We start from the raw sequence: 27,283 nt of genomic DNA, 5'->3' as shown, positions 1-27,283 counted from the left end.
TGCAACCCTAGGGCCCTGCACTGGCTTTGCTGATTTCCAAAAGTGACTTGAAAGGTTAAAAATAGATCCGGTATTTTACAATCCATGTGCTTGAACATCAAAGAGAAGCAGTTTTCAAAGGTCTATTTTTAAAAAGAGCATTTTGCCTGAAGCTTCCTGCTTGGCAAGCATCTGCGAGTGGTGGCAGGTGCTACCCACCCTGGGCAGGGTGCCCGTGCGGAGAGGGCGATCAGACGGGGTGGGAAGGGTGGATTAGGTCTTGCTTTCTTGCACCCTTTTCCATGTTTCTAGACTATGTGCTAGTCACGCTTCTCATATGTGAATTTACCTAATCCTCACTACAGCCCTATGAGATAATATTATTCCCATTTTAAACAGAGACCGTGAGAGGTTTAGTAGCCTGCCCAAGGTCACACAGTTACTAAGTAACATGGCTGGGACTAAAATTTGGCAGTCCAGTTCCAGAACATGATCTGCCCCCTGTGACCAAATTGTAAGATACCTGCCCATTGGGAGACTCTTGGGACATCTGTGAATTCCTCAGTTCAGGGGAGATTCTTACCCCCGTTTTAGGTTTGTTCTCATACAGACAACATCATCTTTGGACCGGCTTGTATTTTACAGTGGGGCATGTGACCTGGTGTCAGAGAACATACTTGGCCTCTGTCATTAGATGAGACTCAGCATAATCTATGGCACCAGCTCTTCAGAGATTCTTGATTTATTGCACACTCCTAGCAGAGGGGGCCAGCTATTGGGAAACGAATGGGTTTCTGTTTTTTCTGTAATGCCTGACGACAAGTCAGGCTTGCTACCCTGACACCCAAGGTTTTTAAGCCAGAAGGAGAGGATGCACTTATGCTAGGGATGACATAGGTGAAGGCATCTCAAAGTAATTGTCATAGTAGCACAGGATAGTGGACAAAGTCCCAGCCTGACGGAGGCCTGAGTTCTTTCTCAGTCATACTTGCACAGAGCCGTCCGCTTGGGACCATGGCCAGATCTCCAGTTGAGTCTTGAATTCCTCAACGGGGATTGGCCTAAGAGACCCAAGGTAACTCTTCGCTCAAAAACACACTGATACCCTTAGGTGGCTGAAGGAGTGGTTCCCAACTCTAAGCAGCACTGTAGACTCATGGGGAAGGCGAGCGGAGGGATGGGAGTTTGAAGCTTTTTAAAAAGAACCCCCACTGCCAGGAAGTCAGCAAGGGAGGAAACAAAAAAATAAAACCAGGGTAAGGCTAACACCCACAATTCTTGGATAAGGCGTTGTGCACCCGAAGAGAGAAACACAAACGTGACACGCGGTCCCCAGGGAAACAACAAAAAAGAAGGAAATAGGGTCACTTGGGAGTTGGCGAAAGAGAAAACGGTTTGGAGCGTCGGAGCTGTCCGTGGTGCTGACATGTCTCCTGTGGGTTTTCATACTGTGATACGCCACATCCTTCACAATATTCTTCAGCAATAAATACAGTGACAGTTCCTGGGACCATTTCTTGCAATGTCCCTGGTTTAGGGCTGTGGTGTGACATTTTTCAGCCAAAATGATGTAACCTAAGAACTCAGCTGTCTACCAGTCCGACTTGACTTAAGCATAACGTGTGACTAGGCCAGTTGCACCTGTATTTTTTTTATAGCGAGGATCAAGTTTATTAGACCTTTATGGATATAAGGCTATATTTAAATATGTTTTATCTGAAAAATTTTACGCAAACACACGGTTTCAATCAGCAGCCTTTTAAATCAGTTTGATTCAGTACACTTAGTATACATTCAGTAAATATGCTAGATTAGTTAATATTTATCACTCACAAGAGCATCCATATACATTTGAAAAGAGTATGTTACAAGTCATAGTTTTTTGGTCTGTTCCTCTGTTTTTCTCAACTGCGAAATGGGACTATGAATCTACCTTCCTCCGTAGGATTTTTCTGAGGAGTGAACGAGTGTATATATGAGTCCTGTGGTACAGTGCCTACCCCAGAGTAAGCACCCACTAAGAGCTAGTACTGTGTGTGAAATGCCTCATTTTTCATGATGCAGACTGTCTTACAGTGATTTCTCCCTCTCTCTCCCTCAGGGGTCTGTAGACCACTGGTTGGGAAGCACTTAGAGGCTCTTGTGCACAGCTCTGCAGGTTGTGCACTGCACAAATCAACCGGCTGTGGAGACAAGTAGGACCGAAACCCAGCCCACACTGCTCACCTGACAATGAGCCCTGGTGTAGCGCTTCCCTGAGAAAGGGGGGAGGTCTCAGCCTTGTGGTCCCACGGCGTGCATGGCCTCCTACTTGGTCTGCCGGCTCTTCTTTTGCTCCTCACTACTCTCTGTGGAACTTAATTGCTGATGTGAATTAATAATTGATTCCTGGTGTCCCAGCTTATGGGTATTTTGGCCAATGTCTCTGTTCTACTTGGAGCTCCTGCAGAAACTAGCAAGGAAGAACTGTCAGTAACTATTTGTTGCTTACGTATTTGGAAAGACCTGCTTCTCTTCCACTTTCCCCGCTGACCATTTTCCACTGATACCCTCAGCTCCGATAGGACCAGTTTCAGCCCATGTTTTACATTGGCCCTTGACCTGGTCCTCAGTGCTTTATCTGTGTGGGCTCATCTACTGTTCACTTCCCAGGCCCCCTCCATACCTGCGCCAGCCACATGGGGTAACGCGTCTCACTTACCTGTCCTTCAAGTGGGTACGTGATCGGCAACCCGTCCGCCGGGCAGGCCCATGACATGGACAGCTTCTGCCAGGGCGTCAGCTTCTCGAGTCAAGGTCTTACAGGGCGAGCTGACAGGTGGTGAGAGGGATCTCAAGGCCCCTTGGAAGAGGGGATGCTGAAGGGGTCCTTTGTTCCAGAGCCAGAGATTAGGTTGCAGCTCTTTGTGCCGTCCAGTCCATGGGTAGGAGAGCCCAGTGCGAAAGAGCAGAGAATCCTGAAAAGCAAAGGCTGTAGACCCAGGAAGCCAGCTCCATTGTTCCTACAGCTTAAAAATCAGACACAAGATCTGTCCAGCCGGACATAGAAAGCTGTCTTGTTGTCAGCCAGCTGCCAGCTCTACCACTGCTCATAAACGCTCCTTGAGCATCAGTATTGGTGATTTTCGTTTTTCTACATTTCTCGCAGGTCCACAATAGAGTTTTGTTAGGGAGATGCCAGGAAAGCACTCAAGCATGCAGTGATTGTGAGATTGGATTCCACCTTGGACGTTTCTTTTTTAAATCGCCGTTGTGTTGTTTTTTTTCCTGGCCAGATAACCTTATTCTCCACCTCTTCTCCCCTCTCCCTGTTGGCTCTCCACAGAACAAAGAATTCAAGACACTGTCGGAGCAGTTGTCGGCGGTCACCTCCACTCACACCATGGAGGTGGAGAAGCTGAAAAAGGAGCTGGCCCACTACCAGCAGAGCCACGGCAGCGACAGCAGCCTGAGGCTGCAGGAGGAGGTCGAGAGCCTGCGGACTGAGCTGCAGAGGGCCCACTCGGAGCGCAAGATCCTGGAGGATGCCCACGCCAGGGAGAACGACGAGCTGAGGAAGGTATGGTGAGGCCAGAGGGGGCGGCTTGGTGCTGGGCTGGCGAACGGAGCGCACTCTCCAAGGCGATGTCTTCAAGCCGTAGGGTTGCCACAGGCTTTTCTGGAGCTCGTGTCCGCAGACTGACCATCCCTCTGCATTTAGATGTGAAGGGTTCATGTTTCGGAGACCCCCCGGAAGCACGTGTCCATTCACCTAGCAAGTATTGATTGAGTCGCGTCCATTAGCTGGACACCCTGGCATCCCCTGAGAGGAATCCGCACTGGCTGGCTTCGGGCATCATGTGGTCTAGAATTGGCACTGACTCATCTCTGTGGCTTGAGCCCTTGTTGGGCAAGAGCGATGGCAAAGAGGCCGTGGCTTTTCTTTTTGACACTGCCTACAGGGGTTATAGGCAACCCCTATACATCCCTAGCCATGATAAATCCTGTGACCTGGGGACTCTGGTTGGTGTGCTCTGTACATTTATTCTCCACCCCATGAAATAGGTCTTCCTGGGATAGGCCCCATCCCTCCATCTCAAAAGTCAGGACACACATTTCCTCTTCTACACCCAAGATACCTGTTCAAACCAGAGACATCCCACATGCCACTGGAGGGAGCCTCCCCGCCCCCCCCCCCCCCGCCGCCCCAGATGGGGCATTTGCTGCTCTCTCCTGAATTGCTACAGTGACCCACGGGCCCCATGGCCCGGTGCCCACTCGTTTAGTACCCAGCCGTCGCTGGAGTGTCACAGTGGGTCGAGAATCTAGGAAGAGAGGGAGTCAATGTTCCTAGTGTTAGAATAACAGCTTCCCGGGGTAGACGTCACAATTTCCGATTCTCATGCCTGCTCTGCCATCACCAGGTGCCTGTGGGAAACCTCAGTGGCCTGCGTCCCCTAATCTGTTTTCTAAAAAAGTGGTCTAGATCATCTCTAAGTCCCCTTCTGGACTTGTAACCGGCCAGCTCCATAGAATTACATGGCTGGTAGAGGGAAAAAAGACCTCTCGCTCCCTCTGCCGCATTACCTTCTCCTGAGCTGAGCCTTCAGACGTGACTTGGAGACACACAGAGTGCCGTTTGAGGTGAGAACCTGCAGAGTCAGCTCACACTGGGCGTACGTACATGGTTTTCCTGTCTCGGGCAGAACTTCAGCCCTGTCTGCCACTGATTTCCCAAGATCTCGTGGATTATCCAAGGGTCAGAGGTGGGATCCACATGGGAATTAGATGACCAAGAAAGTGTGGCAGGGGACTCCCAGATGCAGGCCCGTGCTGCTCAAATAAGCCTGCTGGCACACCCTCCATGGAGCCTGAAGTCGACTTCATTTGGGACCAAGCGTGTGGTGCTGGGAAGTTCCAGTTAAAGTGGAGCTACAGCCTGTATAAACCACAGAATTTCATACTTGTTGTCTGACCCTTGGAAACAGTTGGTGGCAGAGAGAAGAGAATAAGAACTGGAAACTCTTGAGATTGGTTCCCATGGGAGAAATAGAAATGCTAATTAACTGCTGGTGGTGCCAGTCAAAGGAGGCACGGGGCGTCTGTCTACCTAGCAGATGCACAAAACGAGGTCTCCTGTCTCTGCCCCCACAGAGAGCGCTGGACTCATCAGTTCCCAGGCCTCCTTTGCTGCTTTCCCTTGGGCACTGTGGTCGGGGTCTCAGAGCACTTTCAAAATCTCCAGGTCTCCACCCAGGGGAGCCTAGTATTACGTGAAAATCGTCCTCAGCAGAGTGGAAGAAAGAAGTGGACTCCCCTTCCCCCTCCTTTAAAATTCGTTACTCTTTCTGAGGAATGTGCCGATCTAGGTCTTAAATACAGTGAGCGCTTGGAACTGGGAAGAGGGAAATATTCACGGGCACTGCAGGAGAGGGGATTATAAGCGCAGCGGCAGAACGAGAAAAGCACCGTCCTGAGCCCAAACGTGAGTGGATCCCAGGAGAAAAGTCGCGCATAAGATGATTCATTAATGTCCCACCTCTTTACAGGAAGAACAGAAGTGAAAGCAAAATTTCTGCTTTTCCTAGGCTCTCCAGAATCTTTTTATTCTGGCGGCTGGGGGGAGGCGAGGGAGGCGAGGATGCTGGCCTCCCCCGCTCCCCTTTACATCTTCTGTGCCTAGTCAGGGTTTAATATTTATCAAAGCCACCAAGTCCAAGCTTCACAAATGCTGAATAATCACACAGTTGGTTTCCTGTCGGGCTTGTCCAGGGGCCTGCTCTGCATTGAGCGAAATCGATGAGACAGGAAAAGCCCAGTGAGGAAGCCGACTGCTGGGAGATGTTTAATTAATGGATTTGATATTGCCGTCAGCAAATGCTGCGTTAGAACTGGCGTCCTGGAAAACTTTGGGCTGCCCATCCCTGATGATGCACATGTCAGACCACGTGGCTACCCTGCCTTGCGCTGCGGGAGGCCAGGTCTTCCTGGGGCCAGGACCCCACCCCTGTGTCCACAGAGCCGCATAAGTTGACTGACACCCTTTCTACTGAAGGGGTGCACTGCTCTGACCTCTCCCCAGAGCAGTCTACACCTAGGCCTTCAGACTCCTGTCCTTTTGGCCTGTGTGAGGTATGTGTTTCATTCTGTTTTAAAGCTCTCACGATCCCTCCGCTGACTGATGTGTGCAGGAGTGCTGTTTTGTATGGCTGAGCTATTTTATGTCCCTAATGAAAGAGACATGGATCCCAGGGTCACTTTTGACGCAAAGGCAATGGCTTGTTATTCAGAATCTGCTCTGCAGTTGCCTCGTGGGGCCAGCAAGGCCTGGCTTGATGCAGGGCTGTAGGTCGGTGAGGAAAAGCAGCCCACAGCCAGGTGCCTGGCTCTGAGCGAGGGTCCTTGACACTCGTGAGGGGTGAAGAGCTGCCCTCAGGCCCTGAGTGTTCAGATTGGCGTGATTGGGGTTGTGCGTCGTATCGCTAGCTGGTTACCTTGGCTAGTTCCAATGTAAAGGTTTTGGGGTTTTCCAGATAGAAGTAGAGAGCTCTGACTGTGGGGGGAGTGGGGTTCTCACAGTGGGATGGTTTGAGTCTTCGTCCCAGAAGGTGCCAACTGAGACTCAGAGCCGTGTTCTCAGGAGCTCCAGGATTTATGGTTCCCAAGGAGGCTGATGGTTGTTAGAAACAGGGCCCCACCCCATCTTTGGGAGGACGTCGTTTTATTGCAGAAATCATGGAAGCCCATTGCCTTTCATTCATTCAATAAATAGTTATCGAGTGTATTCTACACACGGGGGCAAAAATAGACCATTTTTAAAAGTTCCTCCTCATTCTTATGGAGTGTAAATATTTGGGGGTTATGGGAGGAATTAAATACAAATTATCCATCGTGTGCTATAAAATAAAGCAGAATAAAGGAGACAGAGAGGAACCTGTGGGGGCCAGAGAGAGATGTGGTTTTATTTACGACGGCCAGAGACAATCTCTCTGAGAAGACGCCTGTGAGAGGTAAGGAGTGAGCATGGTGGATTTCTGGGGAACAGGTTACAAGTGTAGCAGCAGGTGCACAGGTTCTGAGGTGGTGGTAGTCTGGACGGGTTCGAGGACCAGCAGGGAGGCCGTGGGCCTGAAGCAGAGTGAGCGAGGAGGAGAATGGCAGGAGGGTGGTGAGGTCAGATCGGGAAGGATCCTCTGACCTTGGCGGCAGCGTTAGCCGTGAAACGTGTGGAGGTAAACAGCTGTCTTAGGCACTCGGTCCCTGTAGAGACAGCAGCTCTCCCCTGCCTGAACTTCCCCTGTAGCTCTTGCTGTTGGAACCAGTCCTTCGAGGCCTGCTGTAGGCTGTTGACACTGCAGTTCTTTCAGCCTTCCGAAAGGTCAGGAGACGGGGTGACCTAGTAGTGAAGAGCCTGATCCTAGACCCGGACTGCTCAACAGTAGCCTAGCCATACCTGTGCCTGTCTGTGTGACCTTTGGAAAATTCACTAATGTTTTTATACCTTAGTTCCCTTAGAAGAAAATGGCGATGGTACCTACCTCAAAGCTATTAAGTAAATTTATAATAGTTCCCGGAATGTAGTAAGAGCTCAATAAATGCTGGCTTAGTATTCACTCATCTAGCCTGTAACTTCAGGGAGGTCACAAGCTCTGTCTCAGCCTACCTGGACTCCCCCCTCGTTCGTCACCCCATGTCTTGGCACAGCGCATGCCGAATGACAGCAGTAGCACCCGTGATGCTGGGCCGAGTCTGGACCCCGCCAGCCTCTTCTCTGGGATGCTTCCCTGCCCTGTAGCAGTGAGAGAGCACGTCCCACCCTTGTTTTCATTTCCCTAACGGTGAAATGAGGAACTCACGTGTCCCAGGTGAGCTCGGGTTTTGTTTCTGCACAGTCCTCTATGCCAGCGGTCCCCAACCTTCTTGGCACCAGGGACCGGTGCTCCTATGAGAATCTAATGCCTGATGATCTGAGGTGGAGCTGAGGCGGTGATGCTAGCGCTGGGGAGCGGCTGCAAACACAGGTGAAGCTTCGCTCGCTCACCTGCTGCTCATCTCCTGCTGTGCGGCCCGGTTCCTATCAGGCCACAGACAAGTGCCGGTCCGCGGCCCACGGGGTTGGGCACCCGGGCTCTGTGCACTTTCTGTCACTTTTCTTCCTTTTCTCCTCTGCTTAGGCCAATCTCCCATTGACTGAATAACTTCCCACAACGTGGAGCATTCCCGCTTGCTTACCTTACTCTCAGAGAACAGGCAGGTAACCCTTGACGAGACTTTGCAGAATTAGAAGTGTGGCCCCTGCTGGGGGGCTGTGCCTGTGGCTCTCTGCTGGATGGTAGGTGTGCAGCACGGAGGACCGAGGACACAGGACACAGCAGTGGACTGATGAGCCTTCCCAGTCAGCATCCAATCCGCTTGTCCCATAGTTTGCATTAGAAACCTTGCTTCTGGCTCTTTTTACAGTGCAAATATCCAACTCGAAAAGAAGAGCTCACAACAAAACAAAAGCCCAGAGCTATGTTTGTGCCCCCAAAGATTCATTGGTAAAGGCAGTTCTTGACCACGGAGCCGGGGAATTTGTTTCATGGAACTTACCAGGGACTGCATTAGCCTGATACAACGGGATTTACCCCAGTGTTTGCTCTGATCTGTCCCAAATAACCTTTTAGAAAGAAGAAACGCTCCCGGTAATACTGCCTGCAAGAGTTTAAAAAGACTCCCATCCACCCCCCAAAATGGAGCTGCCGGATGATGGTTCTTGAGTCCCAAACCCTAGCAAAGGTGTTATTATTATGCCGATGCACCTGGTTCTTGTTAAGCCTCACTCCCTGCGAAGAGCATCCCTGACAGCTTGCAAAAGGGAGGCCATTTGGCTGCAGCGGTTTGTCACGTGCCCTGTCTGCCAACAAACTCTCCACCTGCTGGGGGGACGGGGAAGCTGGGGGTGGCCAGCACCTGGGGAAGTGTGACTGGGGAGGCGCTCTCTGCCCTCCTGGGAGGTGGAGCTGAGTGTGGGACCCCTTCCCCCTGCTGTTCACTAAAGAGCAGGAACTGGGCCCCCCTCCAGGATTGTCCAGGCAAGAAAGAAAAATAAAGCTCCCGGATGCCACTTTGATGTATGGCTTAGAATAACAAAGCCGTGTTCCTTGGAGGCCTGATGGAGGGAAGAAATGAGGCTTAAACACAATAGAAGACTTGGTGGGAACATGCTGTTAACCGTGGCTCTCCCAGAACTAGTCTCACCTGAGATTTTAGGTCACAGGTGGTTGCAGTAAGGTTACGTGATCTCAGACTTCATAGGAATGGAGGTTTCAGGTCCAGCCTCTTGGTAATGGCATTTACTCTCTACCGGTTAGAGAACGTGTTTCATTTCAGAGGGACATGACTATCTGCAGGATGCTCAGGGGGAGGTGACAAGAATGGTGAGGGATCTTGGAAGCCTTCTCAGGTGACGACCAGCTCTGTGAGCCATCTGCATCTTTGGAGGCTGGTGGGGGAAGCAAAGTCCTAGTTCTGTGGTAACTTGGTACTTCATAGACTATGATGAAATCACTTGCAACCCCTCACCTCCCAGGGTCAGCCAGTTCAGAGGCTGCAGCCCGTCCCTGGCTGGGATGTCTGCAGGCCTGTCCTCCTGTCCTTCTGTCCTCAGTCACTTCAGACCCCACTCTAGGGTGTGTTCTGTAGAGGTACACACAACGTGCCTTCCTCTGTTGGTGGCTTCGGTTTGATGTGACTGGAACATCCAGAGAAGCTATTTCAATTACTTGCGAAGCTCGTTTGATGGTGCTCATGAAGTCATTAGGCGGTGAACTTTCTCCAGTAATAGTGTATTAGTTGCACTTAAAGGATGTTTTTTCCATATTGTGTATGTCTCCTAAATAGAATTATTTGATTAAACAAGCTCATGTAGACTAGACTTTTTAGTCGACTATACACACATTCATTAGAAAAAGCAAACTCTAAAGTAGCCCTTATTTTTGTCTGAGGCTCTTTGACTGGACCTGCACTCAAGCATGGGATCCCAGCAGTGGGCTGGGTTCTGGTGATATGACATTGTGGTCCCCTGGACCGCGGTGAGGCTCTGGGGCCAGGTTATTGGCATCTAGTGGGTAGAAGTTAGGGATGTTGCCGATATCTTCCCATGACCAGGACAGCCCAAAACATCAATAGTTGAGAAACCCTGCTCTAAGAAATCTGCTACAGCCCTTATAGGTTGTCTCATTGTTACGCGCCTGCCTTAGGCTGGGCACTCTCTGATGGTAGCTACCGTGAATCATATTCATTTTGTATCTCAAGGCTCCTGGCACAGAGAAGCCATGTCTGAAAGTATCTGATGGGTGAGTGACAGCCTTGCCCTGTGTCATCTCAGGTGCTGGAAGAAGGCTCAGTGAGCAGCAGCCTCCCGTGCTGAAAAGGCATCATTCTCAGCCAGTGCCTTTTCTTCTTTCCCACACCCTCACCATCAAATCAGGTTTTAGTTCCTCTAGACACAAAACATCAGTTCAACTAATTATAAGAGACAATAAATTGTTGATGAAGAATAACAATTTGGCATAATTAGTTACATGCATATCACTTTTGACCCACTTTTATCTCATTTGATGTTCTGTGGAGAGACAGAACATGCCCCCTTGTCTGACTCCCCAGAGCACCCTGACCACGAAGGGGCTTCTGCTCTCCTCTATAGGAGAGTGGCCTTCGAATACAAAGACGTGAGGTCGGTGGTTCCGGACTAGTGTGTTGTCAGAATTGTACTCGCTTGTCAGAACCTCATTTCTGTAACTCGTGGCAGAACATCGTGGGTAACCTTCGGGGAGAAACCACGTCGGTCTGAATTGAAAGGGTGAAACGGAGCTGCGGTGTCCTGTGGTGGAGAAGGGACGGTTTCCTGGAAGACAGTTTTGAGCCATATTTTCAAAATTGAAAACTCCTTGAAATTTGAAAGGGTTGGATAGGATCGACACAGTGCTTGGAGCTTTTTGCAAGCCTCCAACAGCTCTCTCTGTGGAGCGGTAGAGAGCAGGCCACCTGCACACCACCTGCACACCACCTGCACACCATCAGCAGCTCCCCAGAGGAGCCGAGGCTCTGTAGGTGGGAGTCTGTGCCTTCTGAGTTACAAGGGGAGAACCAGTGACCTTGTTTGCGCCTGTTGAAATTTTCTCCTGACTGTTTCTGCATGACGTTGAGGGTTGGGGGACTGCTTCCTTGACTCATATTTACAGAGACAAAAACCTCTGTAAAAATGAGTGAACTCGAAAGCCAGGAGGAAGAGAAGAAGATGGCATTTAAACAACCAGTTGAAATTCAAACCTCACAAAGGCTTCTGCCCTTTAGCCAGCATCCCTGGAGCTTCCTTTCTGGCTTTTGCTGCCGAAAGGGTCTAGCAGAGTTTGAAAGGTGTTTGACGGGACTGCAGGTGGGTCCCCAGGGAGCAGTGTGATCATCTCTCCTCCTCAATTCCATGCAGTGATCACCTAGGTGGGAATCCCAGTAGGTCACTGTCTAGTCTCAGCCACCATGCACATACTAGTTAGTATATATTGTGTTACTGCACAGAGGATGCCATCTTTGAGGCTCTCTTTGCACAGGCTTAGGAGAGTCCTCCTTCCTCCCCCAAGTAGAACATAAAATGTACCACAGATGGCTGGAACTGATGACGTGAGCCAGAGAGAGAGAGTTTGTCATTCAGTTTGTCATTCAGCACAGTCTGTGGGGAAGCTTGTCACTCAGACCAGAAACTAACCGTGAGCCTGTCTTACTAATCTTTTTATCTTTTGCCACACTTAGCCCAGAGTCCTGCACTTACTAGATTGGTTTTTTCGTGGAACAACTTAACAGCTTTACTGATTATAATTCCTGTACCATACAGATCACGCATTTAAAGTGCACAGTTCAAGGGTTTTTCAGAAACACAGAGTTTTCCAACCATCACCACAGTCAAATTTTAGAATATTTTCATCACCCCCCACCCCGACACCCCTCAAAAGAACTCTGTACCCGTTAGCTGTCACAGCCCTGCCCTAGGCAAACACTATTTTTTTGTCTCCATAAATCTGCCTCTTCCGGGTATTTCATGAAATTGGAATCATATCATATACATGCTTTTTGTGTCTGGCCTCTTTCCCTTAGCAAGATCCATCCATGTTGTAGCACGTATCAGTACTTCATTCCTTTTTATTGCCAAGTGGCATTTCATTATGCGGATCGGTCATATTTTATCTATTGGTTCATCAGTCGATGGCCATTTGGGTTGTTTCCACTTTTAGGTGCTTTGAACAATGCTGATAAAAAACCTCTATCACAGGAGCCTGTGCCAAGCTAGGTTTTCATTTCTCTTGGATGTCTACGCAGGAATGGCGTTGCTAGGGCATGTGGTGACCCCGTTTACCCCTTTGAGGAACCACCAGTCTGCTTTCCAGAGCGGCCGTGCCAGGTTGCCGTCGCACCAGCAGTGTGTGAGGGTTCTAGCTTTTCCACGCCCCCACCAACATTCACAATGATCTCTTTCAATAGCCATCCAACTGCGTGGGAAGCGGTATCATTGTGGTTTTGATGACTAATGGTGTTAAGCATCTTGCCATGTATGTATTAGCCGTTTACAGAAATGGCTCTTCAGATCCTTTCCTATGTTTTGATTGGGTTATTTGCCTTTTTATCATTGAGTTGCAAGTGTTTATATATTCAGGGTACAAATCCTGTATCAGATATGTGATTTGAAAATATTTACTCCCATTCTGTGGGTTGCTTTTTTAAAATTTTCTTGACAATATCCTTTGGAGCACAAAAGTTTTAAATTTTTATGAAGTCCAATTTAACTTTTTTTTTTTTTTTGGTTGCTTGTGTTTTGGTGTTGTATCTAAGAAACCATTGCCTAATCCAGGGTTACAAAGATTTGCTTCTGTTTTCTTCTGAGGGTTTTATAGTTTAACTCTTACATGTAGGTCTTTGATACATTTTAAGCTCACTTTTGTATATGATGTGACGTAGGAGTCCAATTTGTCTTTTTTATGTGGAAATCCAGTTGTCTCAGTCCCATTTGTTGAAAAGATGATTCTTTCTTCATTGCACTGTAATGGCGAGCATTTATTTCTGGACTCCAATTCTTGCCAGTGAGCTGTCCGTGTATCTGTCCTTGTGCTGGTATCGTAGTGTCCTAATTACTGCAGTTTTGCAGTAAGTTTTAAAATTAAGAAGAGTGAATCCTCCAGTTTTTTTTTCCAAGATTATTTTGGATCTCTAGATATTTCACATGAATTTTAGGATCAGCTTGTCGATTTCTGCAGTAAAATCAGCTGGGATCTTGATAAAGTTTGCATTGAATCTGTAGGGTTGCGTTGATTTGAGGGGTATTACATCTTAACAATACTTCTGATCCATTAACTTAAGATATCTTTCCATTTATTTACATCTTCTTTAATTTCTTTCAATAATACTTTGTAGTTTTCTGAAGCATAAGTTTCATACTACTTTTGTTAAATTTATTTCTAAGAATTTTCTTTCCGATGCTATTGTAAAGAATTTTCTTAATTTCTTTTTCAAATTATCCATTGCAATGTGTAGAGATACCACTGAGTTATGTCTGTTGATCTTGTACTCTACAACTTGAACTCATTTATTAGTTCTGATAATCCATTTTTAAGTGGATTTCCTAGGACTTTCTATATACAATATCACGTCAGCTGTAGATATAGTTTTAATTCTTTTCCAATCTGGATGCTTTTTATTTCTTCTCTGATTGTCCTGGCTAGAACCCCCAGAACAATGTTGAATAATGTTGGTGAGAGCACACATTGTTGTCTTCATTCCTGCTCTTGGGGCAAAGGCATTCCGTCTTTCACCAGAAAGTACGCTGTTAGCTGTGGGTTTTTGTAAATGCCTTTGTCAGGTTGAGGACGTTTGTAGAGTGTGTTTATCATGAATATTCGGTAGTATTTTGTTAAAGACTTTTTTCATGTATACTCATAAGGGAGAATGGTCTGTAGTGATGTCTTTTCCTGGTTTTGGTATCAAGACATTACTGGCCTCATGGAAGGAACTGGGAAGTGTTCCTTCCTCTTCTGTTTTTTTTTTTTGGAAGAATTTTTGAAAAATAGAAATTAACTTTTAAGTTTTTGCCAAGTGGTGGAATGACTTTAAAGGGCACGTTTTCCTTTAGCGCCTGATGAAGGTAACGTAGACCCATCTGCACCTTCACCCACTGCTCTGCGCATTGCCTGCCGCTTGGCGCCCCACACACACGTCGTCCCCCTTTAATACTGAAACAGCCCTGGGAGCTGGGTGTTGATTTTACAGAGCCGGGATCCGTGGCTGTAAAGGTCATTCATTGACTTCGCCTTTGCCCACGCTTTCATGTTCACAAGAGTCCTTTCTGTGGTGACTTGTGATGGTTCAAGCAGCCTCTAGGGAAGTGGGGCTCAAGTCTGGATGCCCGAATTGAGAGGCCTTGGGCACACGACTTCCACGATTGTTTCCTCACCTGTTTCATGAAGGCAGGGATATGACATCAGTAGGAAAAATCTCTAGATAGCCTCCTGCAAAAATGAGTATGCCTTTTCCTTTTCAGTAATATTCACCTCCTGTTTCGTCTGGCAATAGCGTCAGAAGCCAGACACTAGATTGGACAGTCGAATGTCAGCAGCAAGTCCCCTTTCCTTCCCCAGCATCTGGACTGTGCTGGTCCAGTAAGACAGGCAAGGGCAAGTGGGGGGGTGAAGACCAGAGAGAATTTTTTATCGTGAGCTTCTGGCTTTCCTGAGACTCAGACTTGAGAGCTCAAAATTTACCTAGACAGGCAACCAAATGCAAGGACGCCCGTTACTGTGGTAAGTTCCCGAACAAGGCATGGGAGCTCGGTGCAGACTTTTCAAGAGGTTTTAGTGGGTATTTGGAAGACCATCAACAGAAATGAGTCTGCCTTGTGTTAATGGAATTTGTTTTCCAGTGTACAATTTTTCCCTTGAAATGAAAGCCACGTTGGCTGATTCAGTTTTCTTAAAAAGCGTTTAAACATCACCAGCTGAAATTCAAACCCACACGAGGAGCCTTTCCTTTGCCCAGCTTCACAGGAGAAACATTTTTTTTCTGTTGTTCCCTCTTCAGCGAGTTGCAGACCTGGAGCAAGAAAACGCTCTCCTGAAAGATGAGAAAGAACAGCTTAACCACCAAATTCTGTGCCAGTCGAAAGGTAAGTACCAACGTGCTTGATTTTTCATTCTGAGCTCTAATTTATTTTCCACGGTGATTTTCCCCAAAGACTCCTAGCAAGCACGCAGTTAGTGACGATGCTACAGTAGGGAAAAGGGCTCTAACAGAAGAGAGATGCAAAAGAACGTTTGGTTTAATGTAGTGAGACACGCGTAACGGACGACATGACGCCTCAGAGCACAGCGCGACCGTATGCTACTGCGTGGGCTTGAGCAAGTCACTTAATGACTGTCGTCCTTTGTTTCTTCATCTGCACCACGGACACCAAGGCGCAGGCCTCAGAGGGCCCGTGTGAGGAACAGATGCCGCGTGTGAGTCGCTTAAGCTGGTGCTGGACACACAACACTTAGGGGCCGCGCTTGCTGCTGTTCTTAAGTTCATCTTTAGCAACCACGGTTCCTGTCGTGGGTTCATCTACCCAGTGGGTCATTTGTTAATTTGCTAAAGAGAGGGTCATGGGTCACATCCAGGTCCCCTGTGTCAAGTACCCACTGACCCCTGAACTACATCAACCCCCACCCATGCTGCTTGACAAGAGGGGCAGTGGGGGACCCTAGTCCCCACCGGACTTGGCGTGGCCCTCAGCGTATCACTCCCCTTGCCCATTCTCAGGCCCCTCCCCCAACCCCGAGAGACTTGAACCACCTGAGGGGGTAGTTCCATCCAGCACGAATTCTTGTCGACAACTTAAAGTGTGTTAAATTTCCCTCTTAAAATTGTTTCTTTCCACTAATACGAATAAGTTTGGACAGGGGAGAAAGCCCATCCACGTTACCTTTTTCCGTCCTCCCGCTCCTTCCTAATCTTCGGCCTTATCTCCTCAAATCTGCGTTAATCTCCCTGCGCTCCAAGAACTGGAAACATCAGGGGTAGGGAAGAAACTCTGGAACAAAACCTAGGTTCTCCAGCAAACGCTGGCTGCGGTTGCCGTGACAGTCGTTAAGAGAGGCTGGAGCGTTAACCCGTGTCTGCTGCCGGCTCCCCTCCCCCACTTCCCAGGGCCAGGGTCGTCTTTCTCCCCCTCTCCGAAGACCGAAAGCACAGTTAAAAGCTTTCCTTCGCTCTGCAGTAGGTGAGGGAGCCGGATCAACTCAAGGGTCTGTGTCAGAGCAGCCCTGGGCAGCCTCTTAACAAGAGGTTAATCAGTGAGTGTAGGTCAAGTGCATGTGAGGGGAATCGGTTCGGAAAGAGAAAGTGCAGCTCGGCGTGCTTGCTTTCCAGATGAATTTGCCCAGAGCTCTGTCAAGGAAAATCTGATGAAGAAAGAGCTGGAGGAGGAGCGTTCCCGGTACCAGAACCTCGTGAAGGAGTATTCACGGCTGGAGCAGAGATACGACAACCTTCGGGACGAGATGACCATCGTAAAGGCAAGCAGGGCACTTCTGCCCAGATACAAGGGGTAAAAAAGGCATCTTTAAATGAACAGTATAAATGGTAACCCCTACTTCCAATATACTTACTGTTGTCATAAACAAACCGGTGGAGTACAGGTTGAAGTGGGGGCATTTAGGGCCAGGTTGGCAGTGTTCTTCTCGAGAAGAGGCTGCTGGCAGGACTGTCAGGGCGAGACTGGGAGAGAAGGCTTATTTCCCCGGGACTTTTCAGAGAGACTGGCCTCAGCGTTAGAGATTGATATTTCATTAAAAGACAAAGGAACCCAGTCCTTACAATGAGGCAGAAGTCCAACTCCAGGGCCTACTCGTCTTTGAAAAGTAATACTTCTTATTAACATTAGTTCATTATGAGTTTTTCACATTTTTCTCCTTAAACAGCAAACCCCAGGCCACAGGCGGAACCCATCAAACCAAAGTAGCTTAGAATCTGACTCCAATTACCCCTCCATCTCCACATCTGAAGTCGGAGACACAGAGGATGCTCTCCAGCAGGTGGAGGTGAGTAAGGCAGGCTCTTGGCTGGCCGTGCTCCAGGAGTGTTTGTTACCCATGTGGAGCTCCCCACAGACTGTTCCGTTGGTGGTGACCAGAGTGCCAAGACTCGTCCCTGACAGCAGGACTTGGATGGCAGTGAACTTACAGACAGTACTCTGGAGTTAACAGTGACTGTGCAAAACACTACATTCTTCTCCACCCTACCCTCTCTCCAGAGAGGAAGGAAGAAGGCAGGCCCCTGATTTTTCTTGTAAAGCTGAGAACTGATTGCAGAGAAGCGAAATGGCTGGCTTAAGAAGGAACCACTAAGCCATTAAAATAGATATAGTTTATCACCCCCATTCAGTATCCCAGCGCATACAGTAATATCAATAAATATGCAAGAACATTTTCCTCCCTGACTTGGACACTGGATAAACTCAGACAACAACAAATATTTGCTGAATGATGGTGTCTTTGTCAGTAATAGCCTCTTAGAGTTACTACGTAATGTACCACACAGTGGACTTCAGAGTCTGTGTGTAAGTTTGTTAAAGGTACATAGATACACAGTTTTTCCTCTGGCATTTGAAAAGAAGAAAATTACAAGCATAAAGAACCTTATGAAGCACATGAAGATAGACGTAGAGGAGAGACGGTTATAAAAAAACAAGTGTATTTTTAGCATGTCTTTGTGCCGGACACGGCTGGGGGCTACTGGAGAAACAGCAGTGACGAGACAAGCCAGAGAAGGCCCCCGCCCGCTGGAGCTCGTGTGATACTTAGACAATAATCAGTTGATGGAAGAAGTCTGCAATATAATTGCAGGGACTGGCCAGTGCTAAAGGATGCTAAGAGATAGTGACGGAGTGAAGGATGGAAGGATAGAAAGGAGGGCCTCCGGATAAAAGGTTTATTTTTGTATAGTCTGACATGGTTGGTTGCTTGCTATACGCACTTAGGAAGCATTTAATAAATGCTAGCTTAAGACCCTTGGTTTTATCACTGCAGCCTCTTAAGTCTGGAGGCCACAGTCAACCCGAACACCAAATGCACCACCCAGGTCCTGTGCATGTGGTCGTTCACATGCAGACATCCGCATTTCCGTCGGTGCATTTATGTTCTTCAACAAAGCCGAGGCTAGTTCTTGACACTGGCCAGAGGTGCTAGCACAGTGCTGGCTACGCACAGAGCACTCATCTAAGGCTGGCTGAACCAAACGGTTTTGTCACGTGCGTCCGCACACGTACTTAAAAAATCCGTGTGGATATGCTCATGCAGATACATACCCGGACACGCCAGAACTCTGGAGGGCGAACCCGGGCATGAATCTAAAGAAAAAAAAAAAAATTCTGGGATACTAATGCTGTAAGATCTGTGGGGTAAATGGGTTCCGTGGTAGGGCAGGCGTTGGTTCTGGTTCAAGGTGCAGTCAGGTGGTCGAAGCACATGCACTGTGATTAGCAACCGCATTGGTTCTGCATGAGGAAGCACTATGTCCTGAGTTTTACAGTGTCTCTAGTGCGGCTCCATCTTCCAGAAGTGAGCTCTTTTGACTTCGAGATAAAATGACTGTGTCTTTATCTGTTTGTTCTTGGAATATATGATCAGTCATCTTAAGCGGCCCACACAGGAGGAATATAAATGGTTGAGACTCGGATGTTATCGAGACAGAAAATGAGCCTGGAGCGCCAACTTTAATATGAGAAATGATGGTCGGTTGGCATTGGCTTTGTATCTGAGATGCGGACTGATGTTAGGGAAGAGAGCAAAGACAGCTAGCTGATACAGCAGCAGGCAGTGAGGTGCCGAATGCTCCCTAAGGCATTTAAGCTGTTTAAACCTCCTCTTTCTTGCTCCTCGTCTGTCTTTGAAGGAAATTGGCCTTGAGAAGGCAGCCATGGACATGGCAGTCTTCCTGAAGCTGCAGAAGAGAGTGCGGGAACTTGAGCAGGAGAGGAAGAAGCTGCAGGTCCAACTGGAGAAGAGAGACCAGCAGGACAGCAAGAAAGTCCAGGTATGCGAGGGTTCTGCAGGCCAACAGAGCAGCACCCTGTGGTGCTGGCATAGAGAATGCTCCAGCTCAGTCCCCCCAGGGCTCACGTGGCAGGGCATGACCCTGTGGGGTTATTCCGGTGCCAGGTTTCAGAGAATAGCTTTGTCTTGTGTTGATGTCATACTGAGCTATCTCTGCAAGTGTCCCCAATCACCCCAGCTGGACAGACGTAAGCTTTCCAACGTCCCCAGGGCAAAGGATTTCCACTGGCGAAGCCATCAGGGAACCTGTGGCATCATCCCCCACATGCAAAGAGGACCAGGATGTATGATTTAAAGTATAATTACAAGCTGAAGTCAGATGAAAGCAGAGAAAGTCTATTGCCCTTCCATAGCCAGAGTCCGGCACAGGCTTGAGTTTAGTCCTGCTGGGTCAGGAGCAGACCAGGTCGGCAGTGATCACCCTTCTTTCCCATGACCGTACCCTCACCTCAATCCAGATTATCATCCGTATCTTGGGTCTTAGAAGGTGATTGTTTGAAATCTTAGTGTCCCTAGACATATCACTCACTCCATCTCAGGGACCCTCTGGGCATCAGTGCTAGGCTCATGTTCAAAATGCTTATTAAATGAGAGGAGTTAAAAACGTTAAGAGAAATCCTCAGCCACTGGAAAATTTATAATCTAGTTTGGAAGAACCAGACATCAAACAGTTGAAAAATAAAAAAATAAATAAAATCGGTAGGGCTCAAATAAATGCCAAGCTGGGTGCACACTGACAGGTGTTGTAGGAATAGCGGGAGCCCATCGCAGGCGGCAGCGACGAGGAGGCAAGAGCCATTTCTGTTTCTTGGGAGGGATAAGGACCACTTCTAACGGGAGTCAAGGCTGATTCTGACCTGGGTCGTGTCATTCGCTGACTTCATAATGGGTTCGTTCTCAGGCCTGTGTTGCCGATTATGGGGTCCAGACCCCTCTCTGCATCCTCAGTCTTTCTGCCGCTCCCACCTTTGCACACTGTCTCCTTTTGTAATTCCCGGCTTCCCTTTCCAATCAAATGTGTTGCAGATGCTGATCTGTGTTGCTAGTAAATTCATGAGGTTTTTTTTTTTTTCCCTGAGCAGTAAGTGGGGAGGTAAATCTTGCCGATGGATTTAAATCTCTCAGGTGGGTTGGACTCAGACTGGAAAGCGAAAGGATTAGGTTTATAAGTGACTCATTCAATTAGAAGAGAAGCTACCCTGCCAGGTGAGCACAAATCAGACCCACGGAAAGCTGCGCAGAGGACGACGCCAGGCAGAGCCTGACACGAGAGTCGCTGGCCCACCCAGCTGCCCCCGAAGAGTCACTCCCCGCGTTCCTCACCACAGGCACGCCGAATGATTTTGGAAGATGGCTTTAGGTCTTTCGCTTATCACAATACGAAATTTTAAAAAGGAGCTCTTTGCTTGAAAAATAATCGCTGAGCAAGAGATAAAACTGTAGGCTCAGCCCATAGCCTTCTAACGTGTATCAGGGTCATTCTCCACGTAAGAAGAATGACCCCGTTTCCAAGAGAGTTGAATGAGAAGGGCAGGGTGGGACAGGGGAGGTGATGGCATCCCTCTATGGCGCCCTGACACCAAGCTTTCAGAGGTCATTTTGCTAGAACCGCCCTTGGTCCCAGGACGACTCCCGAGCCACTTGGGTCTTCATTCTGGTGAGAGATGACCCAGTATCTCAGCTATAGGAAGAGGCCAGGCTCTGCCTAAGGAATGACAAGAAGTCCGTAGGATGGACCATCAGTGAGGGAGTGACTAAGCCCTCCACGAGGATGAGGCGTCTGTGACAGCCAGCCAGGCCGTCCATGTGTTCGACTTCCCATCCACTCGGTTCCCTTTCCCCAGCCGGGCCTGGCAACGTTACCTTAGCCAGGGGGACTCTAAGGCCGCCCACTTAGAAACACGATGCCAGCAGCACATCTTCATGCTCGCAGTAACCTGAATGTGAGTAAGCGATCTCTGTTTGCCAGGAGCCTGCATACTCAGCAGTCGTGCGTGGGCATGTGGCAGGCACAGGCCTCTCCCTGGGCCAGCAGGTTCGCACAGCTCTCCCACCGCTGATGGCGGGAGGCGGAGCAGAGTCTGGTGCCTTGGAGAGTTCTCTTCCCAGGTCGCAGGGCTGGAAACAGCACAGCCAGTGTATCCGTCCTCGCTATGGAGGGAGCTGCCGGAGGTGCTCTGCCCTGGTCCCAGTCTCGAAGCCTGGGGCACACCTAATCCATCCAGCTGGTCATGGCCTGGCCTTGAATTTAAGGTTGCTACTACCACTGCTGATCTCATTAGGCATTGTCAGGTTTTAGCTCCCCAAACCCACCTTTATTCAGGGACTATCACCTATTACTTGAAATCACCCAAGCAGTTCACCATTTATGAAGGTGTTTCTGTCCCTTCTCCTTGGACAAGGTGAATGGCTGCCAAATAACGACAGGAATCACCAGCTCAGCTGAGTCCTAATGGGTTGGTATTCCAGCCGTTGCCACCCAGGTCCTCTAGCTTTGGAGTTCCGATGTCAGAATTTACTGAGCATCAGTGGGGACCAGCTGCCGCACGGTCTGTTGTAGAGTGACAGGGAAAAAGCGGGCTTCTCCACAGGAGGCGTAGAGGTATTTAGTTGGGAAAGCAGGATACACAGAGGTACACATACATCCCCCAAATACCTAAAAGCTCATTAACCTCACTAATAAATGCATAATTATTATCTATCAATTAATCTTCTTAATAAGTTCGTGAGTCGCACAGTTTCCTAGGGCTGCCAAAACAAAGTGCCACAAACCGGATGGCTTAAAACAACAGAAATTTCTTCTCTCGTCATTCCGGAGGCCGGAAGTCAGGAATTCAGGTGTCAGCAGGGCCTCATTCTCTAAAGGTTTGGGGGGACAGTCTGCTCCCTGCCTCTCTGTGAGCTCACAGTGTCGGTCACAATCCACGGCGTTCCCCGGGCAGCTGCATGACTCCTTCTCCACCTCCACCTCATGCCGCCTGCCCCATGTGTGTCTCTACTCTTCACATAAGGACAGTCACAGTGGGTCAGGGCCCACCTTGACGACTGCATCTTAACGTGGGTTACATCTGCAAAGGCCCTCTTTCCAAATTAGGTTATAGTCACAAGTACCATGGGTTAGGGTGTCATTGTATCTTTTGGGGGAACTTAATTCAACCCCTGACACAGTATTACACATATTCAACCCATAGGTGCCTGTGAGGATCACGTGAATGAAGTTATGGAGGGGATGAGTCGGGCAGGAGGGAGATGTTTACGGGGAGTTTCACTGCAGCCTGAAGCAGTGAGCTGCAGGTCGAAGGCGGGAAGGACGTGCGTTTGTGCACGGGCAAAAGCAGCCCGTTTTCATCATGGTCGGAAATACTTTCGTGGAGTATCTGCTTTGTAGTCCGTGCTCACCTTTCCATCTCTCTTTCCATGCAGGTGGAACAACTGAAGAGTGACACAGATGTGGACCAGGATGCAGATCTAGCCTACAATAGTCTGAAGGTGAGATTCCCGAACTCTCGCCCTGTGGAGGATGCATGGCAAAGCTGGGCGTCAGGCAGCGTGGTCGTAAGCTCGGGGCTGTTAATAAGCAGAGCCACGAGCACGCGATTTCCTCTTCCAACACTTTAGTTTTCTTCATCTTTGAAATGAAGGAAAATCTGTGTTTACTGCAAGGAACTAGTTCGTATATGTTAATAGGAAACCGTGCCCTCTATTCACAATACCTGTGATACAAAATGTGGGGGTTTTCCAGACCAAGCAATTCTTCAGTTCCCCGTGGACACCAACTGGATATCCTACAGCCAAACTCATTTCTGGAACAGACTACCCGGAGTTGGCACAGATCCACTGGTGAAGGGCTCAATCCCACAGGGCTGCCCTCACTTCAGATGCCAATCACAGGCCTCCCATGCTTCTGTCCAACTTGGCCACAAATCGCGGGTTCCCACCATACCCTCCTCTGGTTCAATAATTTGTGAGAACAGCTCACAGAACTCAAGAGAGCCCTTCACTAACTATTACCGGTTTATCAGGAAGGACACGAGCGGAACGGCGGAGCGGAGGAGGTGCAGAGGACGAGGGGTGCGGGGAGGGATGTGTAGGTTCCGGGCCCTCGAGGCACGTCGCTCTCCCAGCATCACGATGTGGTCGCCGACCCGAAACTCTAGGCCCTGTCATTCAGGTTTTTACGGCGGTCTCATTGCATAGGCGTGATTGATTCCATCGTTACCCATTGGCGTTGAGCTCAGTTTCCAGGCCCTCCCCTTCCCGGAGCTGGTGCCAGGGCCGAAAGCTCCAACGTTTTGACCGTGAGCCTGGTTCCTCCGGCAGCCAGCCCCCCACCTCCATGAGTCACCTCATTCACGCACGCAGGTGTGGTGGCAAGAAGCTTGTTTTGAATAGCAGGAGATGCTTCTTTCATCCCTCACACTGGAAATTCTGAGGGCATCAGAAGCTCTGTGCTGGGAACCTGGGACTAAGACCACGTGTCATAACAAACGATGCTCTAGCACCCGGATCACCCAAGAAGTTACAAAGGAGTTTTGGAAACTGTGCCAGGAACTGGGGCCAGAGACCAAATGCCTGTTTCTTATTATGTCACGTATATCTTACCTACCTGATACAGTTTCAGTTAAAATGTGTCCGGGGAATAACACCACTTTGAAGAAAATAATCAAGACTTGCAAGGAGAGATGTAAGGCCGGGATCTCCCAGTGCATCCAGTGATGGCCTGGTGACCAGGTGGCCACCAGAATGGGGCATTAGGGCGGTCCTACTCTCTCGTTCCCACAGAGTTTGTAATTGGGAATGTACCCCACTGGCGAGGGTCAGTCACTCTGGTCCCACTTATAGGACCACACATAATTCAGAACAGCCCTAAATCATGCCCAAGCCTTTCTGAAAAGCTAGGGCCACACCAATGGTGTAAGAAGAGGGTGCTTTATAGGGGTTTTCTTCTTAAGTCATTGATTAGACTTATTTCCCGCATAGGATATTTAAAAGCTCTAAAACCGTCTAGGGGGCGGGGAGTCTCTGGACGTGCTAAACCCCTGTGGCATCGAGCCTTCTGCCCTTCTCCAGAGGCTGAGCCCCAGGAGAGGAGAAGGAGCTGGAGAGGCTCTGGGGGCATGAGCCCCACCCAGGTTTAGAACTGTGAGCCTGTCTAGCCCAGCCATTCTATAAGGGCTGTCCTGGGACCAGCATCATGGGGAACATGCTAGAAATGCACATTCTCGGGCCTCCGCCAAGACCCCCAAATCCAAAGCTCTGGGGTGGGGCCCAGCGATCTGTTTTCACACGCCCTGCGGGACTCTTGCCCATCGCCTCTGAGAACCACAGCTCTCGTCTCTCTGGGAAGCGCTCCCTCAGGACTCACGTGTTAAAATTGCCTCAACACCTCCATTCAGCGACCTTGTGAGGAAGGCGCCACCCCGTTCCCACAGGCCACATCTTCACTGTCTGGCGCGGGGCTTGACGCAGGGGGGCCCAGTAAATATTTGTCCAGAGATCTCACAACTCTGTCACTGCCCCACTCCGCTTCTGTGGACAGCCCAGGATTCTGAGTTCTGGGACCTGGTATTCCCTCCATTGTCTGTAGCGAAACCGACTTAATCCACAGGCCTTGTCGCAGATGCTGGCCTGGGGACCTCTGGTTTGAAGGGAGGACCGATGTCAGGGAGACTAGCTGAGGTGCTTCTCACTTCATGGCCCCGGACCTTCAGAGAAATAATGGAAATTGGGCTTTTAGGCAAAACCGAGTCAACACATAGTTAGCGGGCCCCTTCTCTGTGTGTCTGGCTGAATGCTTGTGAGGAGAACGGAAGGGTGGGAAGTGTACGCTGCTGGCGGAAAGTGTAGATGCTTCCTGAGCAGGAAGACAATGATCTAAGCAGGTGACGAGTCTACACACCTGGCTGCGTGGCTGCTTTTTTCCAACCTCATCCCGACCAAATTGACTTTGAAAAACCTGCCCACAGTACGTGCGTGAGATGAGGCTACAGGGGAGGACTCCTTGACAAGTCATGATTTTTGCTTAACTCAGGATCCCGCTACCAGAATTTCCCCCTGATCCTCCTATATCGTATGAAGAAACCCCAGCTCTAGGGCAGAAGCACGCTGTTCGGGTACTGGGTTCACGGCCTAGGCATGCCGCCCGTGGGGGCGGGATTGGGTGGAAGGGGCCTGGGGCTGGTCCCACCTGGCAGAGCAGTCGAGGAGGCCTGATGTGTGTGGTGGGGCTGCGAGATGGGAGTCCAGGCCTCTGGTCCTGGCGTGGCCTCTACAGAACGCCTTGGCCTTCTCTCTCCATCCTCAGCGTCCTCATTTGGAAAATAAGAGTTATGCCCAATGGCTCCTAGTTTTATGTCTCTACAGCTCGGTAACAAATGTGCGACTCATGCCTACTTATCCACATTTTGGGGTTTCTTTGGGAAGTTTTGAATCTCATGTATCCCAGGGCCCTACCAGCAATATATGTGTGATTGTCTGACTTTAAATGTTCAGAATTTATCTCAAACCGTTATTTTATCCAGAAAAAGTTAAATACCTTCCAAAATTGAATTTCAGTAGCACTTGCAACTCTGAATATAAGTAGTTTTTCCTACATTGTCATTGGCAGTTGGTGGCTTTCTATGTGACCAAAAGAACAAAAGGGTATTCTTGGTATATTTTCTAAATTATTAGGTCATGTGATGCTCTTAGGGAAGGGGGGAGTGGGCTCACTAGATAAATAAGTTTAGGAACTTCCGCATCTCATAACCTCTCTTGGAAAGTCACAAAGCACATCAAGGTGTGAAGGTTCTAGGAAGTCCTGTGTTAAAAGCATGTTGTTTAAAATTAACATGACATTTCCACAAGGAAGGGCTTCATTAGCCAAGCACACTTAGAATATGCTATGGAATCACTTTGGGAGATGCTATCATAGAGGCATCATGTCAGATGCTTCACACCAATAACTTAGGGTGGTGGGTTCAAATCTAGGCCCCGGCTTTGACTACTCACTGATGCCATCTGAACTTTCGCCCTGAGTTTCATTGTTACAGTGGGCAGGTTGCTCTTCACTTCCCAGGAGGACAGGGCCGGTGGGTTGAGGGAGGCTGAGGAGGGGGCCCGCATGGGGAGAGTACCCTGGATCCGGGCGGGAATGGATGGAGTGTGGCCCTCGGGCTGTCTTCCAGAGGCAAGAGCTGGAGTCAGAGAACAAGAAGCTGAAGAATGACCTGAATGAGCTGAGGAAAGCCGTGGCGGACCAGGCCTCCCAGAACAACTCCACCCACAGCTCCCCAGACAGCTACAGCCTCCTCCTGAACCAGCTCAGGCTGGCCAACGAGGAGCTCGAGGTTCGCAAGGAGGAGGTGCTCATCCTTAGGACTCAGATCGTCAGCGCCGACCAGCGCCGACTTGCGGGCAAGAACACGGTAACCAGCCTGGCGGCCGTGGTCGGGCCCGTTGGGGGGGCGCTAAGTAATCGAGTTGGTGTTTTTCTTACGTATCTTTACATAAGAAAAACAGGGTGTTAAACCTAAAAGAGCAGAGTCTTTTGCACCAGGTCTCCCCAAAAGGGAGAGCAACGTCTTTGCTGCCCTCCTCAGCACGGCCTTTCATGGGAGACTCTGCTGGACACTTCTATAACCTTCTGAAATTCCTCGATATGAATGTGTTCGATGGGAAGAAGGCACAGAGTCAGAGACAAGGGCCACAGCCCGAGCGGCCCCCTCGTCCTGGTTTTGCAGCTCATGCCTTGCCCCTCGCGATTCACTTTGTTTCTGAGGTGGAGAAGGCCTTCCCGGGGCAGCACGTCCAACTCAGCGTTTGTTCCTAATGCTCACGCCTTCTGGGACAGGTTGTGGAGTGAGAACGAGGGGCTGGGGGCCACCTGGGTCACTCTCGGGCACGGCCCCCGGAGCAGCATGGCAGGGCGGGGGCCGTAATGGTGGGCAGGAATGAGTGTGGAGGATTCAAAACAGACAGATTTTAGTCACATCCTCTGGATTTGGGGTGCTTGCTCCTCTGGAGACGCTGGCCTTGTCTTCTTATCCTCATCCCTCCACACTCGGCGCCTGTCACAGCCAGACCTCGTCATTCTGTGACTCTTCCAGCGTGACCTTTAAAAGGCCACATTCCTGCCCGGGTTTAACTGCTATTATCTGGGCATGTCCTGGGCCATTGTCTTTTTCCTAAGGATCATTTTTATACCTCTGTCTATATATGAAGTCATTTCATGG

General features: G+C 49.3%; 1 protein-coding gene across 4 annotated transcripts in view; it reads left to right on the top strand.

Annotated features, from left to right (window-relative positions):
- The window catches only part of MYO5B (myosin VB), a 288,112-nt gene that overhangs the window by 231,546 nt on the left and 29,283 nt on the right, over positions 1-27,283 (top strand). For all 4 annotated transcript variants that reach the window (XM_016164861.2, XM_036230035.1, XM_036230034.1 and 1 more), the window contains exons 22-28: positions 3,305-3,538; positions 15,061-15,145; positions 16,387-16,532; positions 16,938-17,057; positions 18,910-19,050; positions 22,494-22,559; positions 26,237-26,476. In XM_016164861.2, the coding sequence (XP_016020347.2) occupies positions 3,305-3,538; positions 15,061-15,145; positions 16,387-16,532; positions 16,938-17,057; positions 18,910-19,050; positions 22,494-22,559; positions 26,237-26,476 (1,032 nt within the window). The remainder of the gene's footprint in view (positions 1-3,304; positions 3,539-15,060; positions 15,146-16,386; positions 16,533-16,937; positions 17,058-18,909; positions 19,051-22,493; positions 22,560-26,236; positions 26,477-27,283) is intronic.

The sequence above is a fragment of the Rousettus aegyptiacus genome, unplaced genomic scaffold (assembly GCF_014176215.1).
Source record: "Rousettus aegyptiacus isolate mRouAeg1 unplaced genomic scaffold, mRouAeg1.p scaffold_m13_p_12, whole genome shotgun sequence".
In the NCBI taxonomy this organism is placed as follows: domain Eukaryota; kingdom Metazoa; phylum Chordata; class Mammalia; order Chiroptera; family Pteropodidae; genus Rousettus; species Rousettus aegyptiacus.
Note: the sequence above shows the minus strand (reverse complement) of the source record. Positions and strands in the feature narration are given on the sequence as shown.